The 14,911-nt window shown below is 38.1% G+C and overlaps 1 protein-coding gene across 1 annotated transcript in view; it reads left to right on the forward strand.

Moving 5' to 3' along the window:
* The window catches only part of Mvb12 (multivesicular body subunit 12-like Mvb12), a 125,616-nt gene that overhangs the window by 38,379 nt on the left and 72,326 nt on the right, over positions 1–14,911 (forward strand). The window contains exon 4 of the mRNA XM_067137356.2: positions 10,595–10,724. Within this exon, the coding sequence (XP_066993457.1) occupies positions 10,595–10,724 (130 nt within the window). The remainder of the gene's footprint in view (positions 1–10,594; positions 10,725–14,911) is intronic.

Below are 14,911 nucleotides of genomic sequence, written 5' to 3' on the forward strand. Positions count from 1 at the left end.
GGAAGCGGGTACAAGCCTTACTGCAGCTCTGATGACATCATACATATTTGTGAATAGTTTCGTTCGTACAACCCACGAAATGAAAACATGCGTCGAAGTCGTGCAGTATCTCTCTGTGTCGTAGTTAAGAAATGTCCCGCCTCTGTAGGGTAGGCCTACTGTAGCTCTGATGATGCCGCACAAATAGGTGAATAATTTCGCGTCCTACCCGCCCATTGCAAGCACGCATTAGTCATGTGTATATGTCTGTGTTTTGTAGTTAAGAATGTCTGCCAGTGTAATGGTTAGCACCATTAGCTGCCATTCTCAGGAGAAGTTCGATTACCAGTACCGTGTTGCCAGAGATTTACGAATGGCAGTAAGGTTTATTTGCAATAAAAACGGTACATGCAACTCCTTTCCACTGGGGGCCTGCCTAAAAAGACCTGCACCACCTCAGGATGAGGAAACGAGTTATCTTTAGTTAAGAAATATTCACGGTTGTTGCTAATAATATAACTAATAATATTAACAAAATTATCGTTTAATATCTCATAAGTCAGGCCAATATAGGTTTTTTTTTGAGAGATGTAGATTTAAAACGTGATATTAACAGTCCGATCTTAATGATTGCTTTACTCACCAACATACCTCATGAATAATAATGATGATAATAATTTAATTATGTCCCCACTCAACAATTTTTGGAGACGCCAAACAAAACATACTATGAGTTAATAAAAAAAAATGGAGACAACGATCGTACAAAATTAAACATTATGACGATAAGAAGCATTACTGCCACTGCTGTAAATATCCATAAATGTGGTAAAATTTCCTGGTTTTATTTTATTTTTGCTAGTGGCTTTACGTCACACCGTCACAGATAGATCTGATGGCTTTTTTTTTTTTATAAAAGAAATTTTTAATCTTCCCGTCGTCGAATTTCTAGCACTATGCGGATACTTGATAGCATACCTAACCTAAACAACGCAGCCTCTCTTGTCTCATTTATAGCTGTTTAGGTAAATCCTGATGTGATAAATGTGAAGAACGAGCTTGAAATATACTTAAAGGTAAGGGTTTGGCTTTCAACAGCTGCAGTTTTCCAAAGAACTTCCAGTCACTATGTATTACATTCAGAAATACAACTCGTAACAAATGCTAGTTATCAGCTGGTTGTTTGGCACGCTTTCTAGTTTCTACAGCACGGTTTATTCGGAATTAGTGGCTTCTGCTACACATACACCAACTGGGAATATCATTGACCATCTCCAGAAACCATTTGAGAATAGATTCTCACTGTTTGGACTCCATAGTCGGGAACAAAACTACAGGGTGTTTTTTTAAAAGACGGGGCCTCGATTGCTCTCTATGCATGGCTGATGAGATGGCAGCGAAAATTAACGACATCCCTGTAGCAGGGAAATTGGCGGCATAAGACAATAATTCAAATGAAAGCAGTGATTAGCTTTACGCAGGTTTACTGTGTGGTAGACCTACTGCTCAACTGACAGAGACAAATGACTTGGCCATTAGTTCTTTTGTATCAATATTGCATAATATGATAATACGATAACCTTATCCCTTTTCTGTACTGGTTTGAGTATGAAGTGAGGCGAATCTTCGTAGCGAGTTTTTATGACCGTATGCCCTTCCTGACGTCAACCTAATCAGAGGAATGAATGAGATGAATGATGTGATATGAGTAACTAAAACTTTTTTTTTTACAGGCTGCTTTACGTCGCACCGACACAGATAGGTCTTATGGCGACGATGGGATAGGAAAGGGCCAGGAGTGGGAAGGAAGCGTCCGTGGCCTTAATTAAGGTACAGCCCCAGCATTTGCCTAGTGTAAAAATAGGAAACCACGGAAAACCATCTTCAGGGCTACCGACAGTAGGGTTCGGACCCACTATCTCCCGAATACTGGATACTAGCCGCACTTAAGCGATTGCAGCTATCGAGCTCGGTTAACTAAAACTGACTATACATTTATTTACTTCATATGTAGGCCTAAAAGTCGTGTTCACTATTTATTGTCTTTTACATTTAGAAGTATTGCCTTCCAAGGAAAATGTAGCCAGTATAAATCAAATACATTCATAAGTTTGTTAAAGAATACTGTAGAATGTTAACATGTATAATTTATAACCTAGAAGCCATGTGTCCACTGCACAAAATTTGAGGTTATCACATATTGGACCCCTCCCCCCTACTTTTTTTGGCTGTAAAAGTGGGGGGGTCTAATACTGCGAGTAAATACATTACGGTACTATCAAGAACTCATATGCTATTATAATAAATTGCATCATTATGCCAATTTCTTACAGTCACTCGTTCTAATGACAAGTCATTGTTCATCCTTGACACTTTAAAATATATTTTATCTGAATTGATAGTTTGGGACAGAAAGTGTAACTGCTACTGCCACAAACTGATCATGAATGAACCTCAACGTTCTTCATACACACAAAAAGAAAGTAGTATCTGAGAATTCTCTTGTTGCCCACACGGCTTAGAGCTATCAGCCTGCATTTCGGAGATACTGGGTTCGAACCCCACTGTCGGCAGCCCTGAAGGTGGTTTACTGTGGTTTCCCATGGGGTTGTACCTTAATTAAGGTCAAGGTCGCTTCCTTCCCACTCCTATCGCTTCCCTACTCCATCATCACCGTAAGACCTATCTGCGTCGGTGCGACGTAAAGCAGATTGTTAAACAAAAATAAGAATTTCCTTGTAATAAATAGAGAATATTTTCCTTAACTTAGTTTACTTTGAAACCTACCAACATTATTTAAATTTCCAATGATTTCAGGTCAAATTGCAAAGCCTTACCGTTTTCTATTCTCCGTGTGTTCACAAAGTTTCCTTTATAAGCACTTTTGTACTTACCCATTTAAAATGTATAACATACATGTCAATATAAATAGTAAAACATTTTGGAGAGTTGGAATGAAAATGGTTGGAAATTCGTACAGTTTTTGAATGTAATCCCCCAAAATACATTATGGAAGTTGCTGATGAAATTGACATTTTTATACGATGAAGCTATTTTTTACTAATGTATATGCATGGTAAAAAAATTAAAATTGCTCCATTTTTGACATGCTTGCTTTTAAACCTTTATTTTCAAAACCAGCTGACATAAGAAGTCTTATAGGTAACATTAATTTGTAAGATGAGCTTCACATTGGTATCATTGTTATAAGTAAGGCTGTTCAGAGTATTGTGTTTGATTTGTAATTCAGTATTTATGCTCCAGGTTAAGAAAGCCAAGCAAAATGATGGAGGAAATGTCATGCAGATCATGTGGTACTCCAGTCTCTGCAGACCATCTGACTGGGCATCAGTAGTCTTGTGTAAGATTAACTTATTCATGACATAAACCAAAACTCCTGATTAATTTTTGGTTGTTATGGAGAGTGCAAGGATACAGTTGCCAGGCTCCAGGCTGAGTGACTCAGACACTGGCCTTCTGACCCCAACTTGGCAGGTTTGATCCTGGCTCAGTCTGGTGGTATTTAAAGGTGCTCACCCTGTGAGACTAAATTCCAGCACCTTGGCATCCCCGAAAACCGTTAAAAATGTAGTTAGTGGGATGTAAAGCCAATTACGTTGTTATTACAGTGAAACCTGTTCCAACCAGGCGAGTTGGCCGTGCGTGTAGAGGCGCGCGGCTGTGAGCTTGCATCCGGGAGATAGTAGGTTCGAATCCCACTATCGGCAGCCCTGAAAATGGTTTTCCGTGGTTTCCCATTTTCACACCAGGCAAATGCTGGGGCTGTACCTTAATTAAGGCCACGGCCGCTTCCTTCCAACTCCTAGGCCATTCCTATCCCATCGTCGCCATAAGACCTATCTGCGTCGGTGCGACGTAAAGCCCCTAGCAAAAAAAAACAAAAAAAAACCTGTTCAAGACAGAGGTGATCGGGTTCCAACCTTTTTTCCAATTTGGACAGGTTTCCATATTATTCAGGTAAATCAAATACAGTATTTAATGTGACATTGTTTGTTATACACTGTTATTATCTGAAAAGTCTTAAAAGTGAAAGGCATGCTATACATTGTGTGAAAACTTTCACACTAGGCAACTGTATTTACGTTACAAAGAGCCTCCAGTGTCTAATCCATCGGTGAATCTTGATGTAATTCCAATTCACGGCACAAATCTTGTAAACACTTAAAACACTAAAAGTTTAATAACCATATTAAATTAAAAATGAACACTCTAAAACTACTACAAAACTATTTGTCAATACACACAAATTTATTTCTTGCTGCTGGAGCTCCAAAAGTCAGTTATCTTCGCCTGCTTAGTGTTGTGCTGGATTGAACTTTTCTCGATGGATTTTTTTTAACCCGGCATAAATATTCGTATAGTTCAGGCAAATTTCATTTTGTAGCAAATTTTTGTAGACCCTTTACGTGCGCGAGAGCTTCACTAAAGTTAGAGATTTCTGGAGAGTCATTATCAACTTCTGTCTCCTCTTCCTTGTTACTTTCATCATCATTTTGCCCCGTTTTTTCCTCGATTCTCTCACCAGTGATTTCTGTCGCAAAATCAGCAATTTGATATGGCGACACTTCACAATCGTCATTGATGTATTGGGCAGGATCCATGTCAAAGTTTCCAGATGAACACATGGATGATATGGCCTGCACATTGTCTTCCACTTCGTCCAAGAGTTCATTACCTCCAGTGCTGAGTAGAAAATTAGCCTTCCTGAAGCATTTTGTGACAGTTTCTTGCTTTATTTCCTGTACTGCCATGTGGATCCAGTTTACAGCATCCAGCACAGAAATAGATTTTGCCATGTCACTGGCACTAGCCGCCTCTTCCATCTTCGCAGCTATTGCCTGCAGAACTAGTCTCCTGTAGTGACCTTTAAAGGTGTAAATAACACCTTGGTCCATGGGCTGAGTGATACTTGTAGTGTTCGGTGGAAACCATGCTAGTGTTACGTTGGACAATTTAATGTGTGGGTGGCATGTAGCATTGTCAAGGAATAACAACACATTACAATTTTCTCTCTTTTAATTTTGGCATTGAAACTAGTGAACCATTCTTCCATCAGTGCAGTTTGCTCTCGATATGACTGGAAGGTTACACAGATCTAGATGTATGAAGCACCGTGGCTTAGTTGATTTTCCTGTCACAAAAGGTTTTTCAAGTTGTCCCGCCATATTCCCACAAAGAAAAAGTCAACCGTTCTTTAGACATTTTGCCGCCTACACATTTTTCTCCATGCAACGAGAGCAACTTTGAAGGAAGTGTTCTATAGAACAAACCCGTTTTGTCTCTGTTGTAGACGTCGTTTGGAAGAAACCCATCCAGTAATGTCACTTTTTCCTGCCACTCGCTAATAACAGTAAGATTAACATCACTTGCTTCCCCACACACCTGATTCCAAACAATATTATGCCTATTTCTAAAGCTTTCGAGTCAACCATTTGAAGCCTTGAATTCTGGCTTATTCAAGTTCAATGGCTTGGCTTTGAAGAATAGGTTCAGAAATAGGCATTTTCTTTGAACAAGCATTAACAAACCATGCCCACAGCAGCTCATTAATTTCTTCATACCCTGTTCGTTTCTACTTCCTTTTCATGTCACTCGCTCATTATAGATCTTTGTTTTTCAAAGTGTCATACACCTGTGTTTTACCACAATTGAACTGAAACATTATATCCCAAACACTTCTTTGTTCTTTTTCCTTCATTTCTATCACTTTGTCCCTTAATGACAGCCACATTTTTGCGAGAAGAACCGTATTCACTCAACCACTTAGAGGGACTGAAAAGCTAGACTGCTCCCCTGTCAACAATGCTATAAAACAGAGGTTCTTGCCGTGATTGTCACCCTCGAACAAAGGAAGGTTGTGTTTACCTCCTTGGCCTACTGTTGCGAGTTGCTTGAAACTATTGTCGCGGCCACCAAATTAGGCGGGTGAGGAAAACTGCGCTGTTGTCAGATATGGGAACGGCGAAGCGACAGATGGTCGAGAGCCGCTTACTTCCAGGCACGGATTGGCAACGCTGATCATGCAGTGCTGTCAAACTGAAGCCCATCTGCTCCAGGCCACCTTACCCGAGTCATTCCCTGTCATTGAGCTCGCACCGTAAGTCCAGTTAAAGATGGATAGTGAATGTGAATTGATTTGGGCTCAAGTCAAGAGAGAAGTGGCAGAGAGGAACAAGACATTCAAAATAAAGGACATAGAAAAACTCACGTCAGAAGCCATAGACCGTGTGACTGCTGCAGACTGGGAAAAGTGCTTCAATCACGCGGAAAATCTTCAGACAGACAATTGGGCCAAGGAAATAGTAAGGGACGAAAGAATGGAACCATTCATCATCATCAGTGTAAAAGACGACTCGACAGATAGTGAGATGAGTGATGACAGTGACTAAGAAATCTTAGACTGCCTTGAAGCTAGAAACTGATTCTTACTTCATTGTAAATTAATGTAAATCTATTCTTTAAAGTAGATCTTTTTCTATATTACTCAGTACAATATACAGTATTCAAATATTTAATTTTATAATGTAATAAAACTGATACAGATTAATATGTAATCCGAAAGTAATTACGGAAGCCTGTGCTGGTGCGCACGCCCCGAACTGCCTCAGCTAGCGACATTTACATGATCGCTTTCCCGGCCATTTTCCAGGAAAATTATAAGACTCACGGAAATACGTTTCAGATAAAAAATATAAGTCAGGCGATTTTTTTACATTTTTCCCGCAGACAAAATTTTATTGGCTGAAGAAATAAAAACTTGGCCGCTTACTGAAATTTTCAATACATCATCCTACGGATTTAAATTTACTCGTTCAAGATTTTATTTTTAATAATTATTTAAAGTGGTTTATATGAAAAATAGTTATACCACTGAAATCAGCAGTCTTTTCTGAAGCTTGTAGTATAATTTGTTTCGAAACATTGTATGAAGTAACATCAGGAGCTTGAGAGAGAACAACTTACTTCGCACTCCGAAATGATGTGTTCAGTTAGACATTTCTTCGCCAGTTGCTACATATCCTTGGCAACAGTGTAATTTCTCTGACCCGCCTAATTTGGTGGCCGCGACAGTACACACTATTTTAACATAAAATTTACTTCAGCATAGCCTTTTAAAAATGTGAATTCTGTTTTGAAACATAATTTACTTCAGAATATCCTGTTAAAAATGTGAATTCCGTTTTGAAAACTCACAAAACTATTTCAGTTTCCATGTTGAGCAGTTTCTGTTTTATTCAGAAATAATGACATGTAATACATATGATTTTCGCATGGGGATCAAGAAAATATTCCATAATAGACAGGATTCCGTGTTATCCATTTTCTGATTTGGACAAGTTTCACTGTATTATTATTATTATTATTATTATTATTATTATTATTATTATTATTATTATTATTATTATTATTATTATTATTATTATTATTATAATACATTTTTCAGATATTAAAGGGTTCTAGGGATTATTACAATGAATAAATTGAGATTGTTTTAGTTGTATTAAGGACTTAAATATTGCAGAAAATCAGAGTCATAGGACACATGCAGGATTAGATAATCCTGGAAGTATTTTGTACATATCACGTCAGTGAAACACAGGGAAATTTATACATGATCATTCCCTGAGAATTCAGGCTGTGAATGCTTAGAAGAAAGATTTAATCTAAACATTACTGTTCATAGTGTCTTAACGCATAAGTACACGTAAAAAGAAGACAGAGCTCGGTAGCCGCAGTCGCTTAACTGCGGCCATTATCCAGTATTCAGGAGATAGTGGGTTCGAATCCCGCTGTTGAACCCTGAAGATGGTTTTCCGTGGTTTCCCATTTTCACACCAAGCAAATACTGGGGCTGTACCTCAATTAAGGCCATGGCCGCTTCCTTCCCACTCCTTGCCCTTTCCTGTCCCATCACAGACCTATCTCGGTCAATGCAACGTAAAGCAAATTGTAAAAAAAGAAAAAGAAAAAAGCTCAAAAGAAGTAATAAAGATATGTTGGATGATAGCACACAAAGTGTGCAAGCATTGGGTACAAATACAGGTGATATTTAAGTGGAATCTTATGGGTGCGAGAGAAATAGTATCTTCTATTAGGGACAATCGCCAAACCTTAAATATGGACATCAGTTTTGTGTACATCAAGGCATTTGCAAGAAAATCGGCTAGCATGTTCCAGAGGGATTTTCTAGAAGCAAAGAATTCTTTAGGTCAACTCCTGTTTAGCAAAGATGATTAACTTTGTCACACTACAGTTCCTGAGTATAGTTTCATAATAAGAAAGCTTGCTCGGACAAAATACACAGCCATTGTGCAACAATCCGTTTCCTTCCATCACCCATACAGGGATTTTGTTAAATTTATCTTCACTTTCGTTGCAACAAGATCCCTGCTTCTAGCCCTTGAACCTTGACATTTTCTCATATTACATTTTGGAAGGGGCATGATTGCCAAATGACATTGTCATGGGTTTTTCACCAAGGCAGCTATGCTTTGAATCCTGAACAAAGCATGTAGGATTTTAAAAAATGGAGGTTCCATGGCTATGATCACGATATCAACAGTCATGTAAAACTACAAGCTTGCTTGCATTTAGTTCCCACATATATATCTGTAAATTATTTTTTATCTAGTTAATTCTCAAGATAATATTAAAAAATGGCAGTTGACGTACTCTTAGCAATAGTTAAAACTGAAGACCAAAGACATCCATCACATCTTTTTAACTTCAGTAATAATGCAAGATAAAATCTACACCAAATGGATATCATAATAATGTACTTTTTTATATTAAGACTACAATGTCCTTAAAAGAAAAAAAACATACAAAATTGATGATCATATTTGCAATGGACTGTTTTATATTAAGACACATCAATGCTTCAAGATATGCCTGATATGCTTATAGTGTTATATTAGATGTTGGTGTTTTCAAGTTACATTTAATGTTCATTTCCATTTATAATTTAAGGCTGAAAATAACCCAGTACAAGGGTTGAACCTAGGCCCGGTTTAATAAATAATATTAACATATTATATACAGTGTTGAATAGATGGACCTTCTCATCCTTGTCGATAGTAACTTTTCGACCCCAAAATTTTTCAAAATATGGAGGCAATTTTAACGACGGTGCAGACCTTCATTTTGGAATAATTGGTGGCTAAACGGTAAGTTGTATCACAAAACAGAAACATAATTGCCGCTCACTTTGGAGAGATCTACACCTTTGGTCCTATGAATTTTTGTCTTATCTCGATCCCTTATACATTAGATAGATCTGCATTTCTTGATTAATAATCAAATCTTCCCAACTCTATATTGACTGGCATTAGGAAAAAGGGCCTGTCCTTATAATTTAAAAAACCCATATCCATTGTGAATGGCAGTAGGCAAGTGAGCCTCCCATTATAGTAGAAACTTCCGAACTCCATTGTGAATGGCAGTAGGAAATTTAGCTTGCCATTATCATCAAAACTCCCCAACATGTCCTCCCCCATGGTGTTTCTCAGATAACGCTAAGAGACGTGCAATGTAACTTAATCTTACCTACTGCATGTACAGTAGTTTACTTAGAAATCCATATACAATGTAGAATACTTTAGTGAAGCACGGGTACATTTGCTAGTTTACAATAAAGCTACTTTTACCCCTTTTCTAACATACTCCAGGTTATTAAAAAATTATTAAAGTCATAGGGAAAGTGAATTGTTGCATGTTTATGATTGCAGTGTGAGTACAAAGCATAAGGAATTGATCAGAGCATCTGTAAGAAGTTTTGTCTGAACATTACAAGAAAAGGAAAGACTTTGAAAAAGGATAGATTATAATAGTAGAAAGATCTTGTATCTCTCAAACAGCTGTATTTGTGAGTTAATCAAAAGCCTACATAATATGTGGTGTGAACAGGTGATAAAATGGGGGAACTACAAACTAGAGACAAAATTTCAGAGAATGGCAGTAAGCCGATGTTGATATATGAGTAATTCTAGTTAATTCTCAAGATAATATTAAAAAATGGCAGTTGACATACTCTTAGCAATAGTTAAAACTGAAGACCAAAGACATCCATCACATCACATCATACCTGTCGGGTTGGCCGTGCGGTTAGGGGCGCGTGGCTGTGAGCTTGCATCCGGGAGATAGTGGGTTCAAATCCCACTGTCAACAGCCCTGAAGATGGTTTTCCGTGGTTTCCTGTTTTCACACGAGGCAAACGCTGGGGCTATACCTTAATTAAGGCCACGGCCGCTTCCTTCCAAGGGGCCGATGACCTTCGATGTTAGGCCCCTTAAAACACCAAGCATCAGCTTCCTTCCAACTCCTAGGTCTTTCCTATCCCATCATCGCCATAAAACCTATTTGTGTAGGTGCAACGTAAAGCCATTAGCAAAAGCGAACTTAAGTACAGAAATAAAATTTGCATCAAATTATAACTGGAATTCCCTCTTTGATTGGAGAAAATTTAAAAAGAACCTTTGGAGACCTCCGCCAAACCACAAAATCTCTTGCTAATTTAAACAGCTTAAAAAGTTACTCCTTGTGTATTGCCACTTGGTGGAATCATGAAAAATGTTGATTATTGATTTAATTTCAGAGCAACGGGCATGGCGAAAGAAGCAGCTCTGCTATAAGTTGAGTAAACCAATCCATGCCAAGCAGTTTGTTACTGATATAATAGTTCTGAGTCGCACCAAAAGAAATCCTGATGGATTTACTCTTGCTGGGTAAGTACATTAACTATCATGAATGTGGGCTCTAGTATTTGTGATGAGGACCACAGTTGAGTTTACATAAGATCCATATTTCGTTAAGGGTGATAGAATGGGTTATTTCTCGCCTTCTTGAGATAGAAAGTGTTCTTTTTTAGAAGCTCATTCCTTCTTGTTTTTACCTATTAAACTAACTAGCCTTTCATAAACATAATAATAATAATAATAATAATAATAATACCCAATAATGCTTTATGGCTCAGTGTTAAAAGCTCTTAGTTTCACCTAGGATGCCTCCTCATGGTGCTGCGACCATTGGATTTTCTGTTTCCCTTTGTCGGTGCAATTTGAGGATCCAGGCCAATAACTTAAGGGGACTTGTATGTGAACATCATAGAAAATGCTCCAATATTTGCTTATATTCATGGTACTCCTGCTACTGAACTTTATAATGTACCATACCTTTAGAAGATTTTTAAACCCACACAATTTGTGCTTTCCAAAAAATTACTTTTGTTATACATTTTTTTAATGAGTCTTTGTAATATTCAATAAATTGTCATTTTATGATTTGCAGAGGTGCCAACTATTACAGATTGTCCGTAATTATTACAGATTTCACCTCACGATTACAGAATTACGGTCAAAAGGAAAATTATTACGGAAAAGCTGGCATTATCAGGAAAAAAAATTTTTTACGGAAAAAAGAAAAGAAGAAAAAATGCTCCAAGGGATTGAACATTTCTCCTAAATCATCCTCGTTCCAATGCTTGTGAGTTGGCAACGATACTTATTTGATCGTGACTTCCTTTTGCTACCCATTGTAAAATTCATTGTAATTGAAGGAGATCAGACGCTGCTCTTCTGCGCTATAAATCCTTCAATAATGTTGTATTTGCTGTGTTAAATGTATGTGAGACAGTTGACAGAGAGATTGAGAAAGAAGTGAGGCCTACATTAAGCATATCTGCACTGGAATCGCTTATGCTTCAGAAGACGAAAATGCCATCACAGTGGAAAGGTTGCTTCAAGAAAAACTACACTGAAAAGCAGCTGCTGCGTGAGAAACATACTACAAGGAATGTTTTATCACAGAACTAACAGGTTGTGTGTAAGTGTTATTCTGTAAAATTATATACTTTCGAATAGATTGCTAGAGGGAAAGGCAAAAGGGGTGTCATTATGAAGAAAGGAGGAGCATGCTTTTGACTTGACTAGACATTTTTCTCGGGGGCGGAGGGCAATTACTGATAATCCACTTCAAAGGTTGGGTCCTCTGTATTTGGTACAACAGAGGAGAAGAAAAAGTGGATGGAAAAGTGGACAAACATGATGGAAAAGGATAGCAAAAAAAATAAAAAAGTACTGTATAGAATGGTCAAGAGTAGGAGGAAAGGCAAGAGGGAAGATGTTATAATGATAGACAAAAATGGAAATGAAGTGCAAGAAATGGAGAAACTCAAAAGGAATGTGGAAGGAGTATTTTGAAGATTTACTAAACCCAGAAGGATGCACTGAGGAGGAAAGTAGAAGCAGGGAGGAAGTAAGAAATATGGAAGCAGAAAAAGACTTAACATGGGCAGAAGTGGAGCTAGCACTGGACAAGATGAAAGGAGGGAAAGCCCCAGGGTTAGATGAAGTGAGTATTGAGACAGTGAAGGCAGCAGGAGAGGTAGGGAAACAGTGGCTTTATCGTGTATTGAAAGTAGTATGGAAGGAAAGGAAGACCCCTGAAGATTAGAAGAAGGGGGTAATCATACCCATCTTCAAGAAGGGGAATAGAAAAAAGTTTAAGTACTATAGGGGAGTCACATTGATATGCCACTGTGGAAGGTGTTTGAGAAGATTCTGGAGAATAGAATCAGAAAGAGGTTGGAAGAAAAGTTAAGAGAAGAGCTGTATGGTTTCTGATGAGGAAGGTCCACAGTAGACCTTATATTCGCAGTAAGGCAACTACAAGAGCGTCATTATGAATGGGGTAAGGATCTTGTGATGGCCTTCATGGACTTTGAGAAAGCTTATGACCGTGTTTGTAGAAACAAGGTATGGGAAGCCTTACAGAGAAAAGGTGTCGAGGAAAGACCATAGAAAGAGATAAGGAGATGTACAATGGGAGTGTCAGTTGTGTGAAAATAGGAGGAGAGAGAACAGGCTCGTTTGAGCAAAAAGGTGGATTAAAACAAGGAAGTGCTCTGTCACCTTTGCTCTTAGTAGTAACAATAGACGAGATAATGACAAAAGTGGCAAGGAAAATTGCAGAAGGGAAAAGGAAAGTGATTATGTTTGCAGATGACCTTTTAGTCTGGGGAGAAAAGGAAGAGGATATCCAGGAACAGTTAGATGCTTGGGTAGATAAGGTGGAACAATATGGATTGAAATTTAATACCCAAAAGAGCGAAATAGTGATCACAACTAGAAAGAAGGAGAGACCTACGAGACGGATAATGCTTGGAGGGAACAGCTTAGGAAAGTAGAGAGATTCAAGTACTTAGGAAGTATCATAGAGGAAAGTGGAAGAAATGATAAGGATGTAATCGAGCGTGGAAAACAAGAAGGAGCATTCCTGAAAAGTGCCAGAAGCCTGGTTTGGAGCAAGGATGTCCCTCAGAGAAGCAAAACGCTGATATACAGGACGTAGTATATACCTATTCTGACGTATGCAGCTGAGACATGAGTAATGAGGCAGAGAGCCGTGAATAGAATACAGGCAAGTGAAATGAAATTTCTGAGAAGCAGGATAAGAGTGACAAGATGGGATAAGATGAGAAATGAGAAGGTTCGAGATATAGTAAAAGAAGAGCCACTACAGAATAGGATAGAGGCATCTAGACTTTAGATGGTATGGACTCATGACGAGAATGACAGAGGAAAGGATACCAAGAAGGATGCACGAAATGGACATAACAGGTAAATGGCCAAGAGGAAGACCAAGAGACAGGTGGATAAAAGGAGTGGTAGAGTGTGTACAGAGAAGAGGTGAGGACTAGGCAAGAGTGACTAGGGAGAAGTGGTGGGAAGACAAGAGGAGATGGAGAGGCTTATGTTCCAAGCAGACCCGGCCAACAGCTGGAAACTGCAGATGATGATGATGATGATGATGATGATGATGATGATGATGATGATGATCTCAGAAACTATTGAATATAGAGAGCTGAAATTTTGTACTGAACTCTTATACAGATATTAGATTAATGTAGACCATTTCTTAGGTTCTAGGTGAAATACTTTCCTTATTTAGTTACAAATAACAACTGAAAGTTTTCAATATCTTTTTTTTTTTTTGTAAATATAAAAATTCACACTGTAGAATTCTCACACACTAGTAATGCAATAATGGTCTACATCAAAGATCAAATTAATGGCAAAAATCTATGAAAAATTTCATTCCAGTAAAGTTACTTGTTTCTGAGATACATTTACAGTACCATCCCATGATGTGACAACATTTATTGCATGTTACAAAAACTCATTAAAAATGTATAACAAAAGTAATCTTTGGGAAAGCACAACTTTTATGGCTTTAAAATATCATAATAATTATAATCATGTGCATTATCAACTCCAGTAGCAGAGTACCATGAATAAGCAAATAGTGGAGCATTTTCTATGATGTTCACATACAAGTCCCCTTAACAGACCAACAACTTATTAAAATGTTTTATTCAGTGATGGCTTTTGTCACTAGCCAGGACGTACACAACCATAACCTGGTTCCGGGCTTTTGCAGTTTGCAACTCCTCATTGCAAGAAAGAAAGCTGATGTGAGCGCTGGAAGTCTAGCATCTAAAATAACGAGTAAAAGATGGTGGAACGTATAAGAATTAACTACAAAAGACGGTCGTCCTCCAACATGCTGCGGCGATGTACATATGGTGCAAGTGGAGCAGCTAGCGTGAGGGACCCTTCAACCTATGTCCTGCTGTGCAGACTGACAGTGTATATTATTGGTGTCAGTTTTAGTAAAGGACTTTTTCATGTGTGGAAGTTGTTTGGGTGTGTCTTATTGTTTCATTTGTGTTCCTTGTTGATAGCAGCCAGAACATCGGTATGGCCAGAATTGTTTTAAAAGTAAATGTTTGACCACTGAAATCTGACTGGTTATTCAACTTCTGTGTTTGAGAACATGTCCATAACTGCTCAGCTATTTGGTAGGGGTGCATGTTTAGGAATGAGAAAATCGTGCAGAAATGATGCGAAGTTAT

Source organism: Anabrus simplex, chromosome 1, assembly GCF_040414725.1.
Source record: "Anabrus simplex isolate iqAnaSimp1 chromosome 1, ASM4041472v1, whole genome shotgun sequence".
In the NCBI taxonomy this organism is placed as follows: Eukaryota; Metazoa; Arthropoda; class Insecta; order Orthoptera; family Tettigoniidae; genus Anabrus; species Anabrus simplex.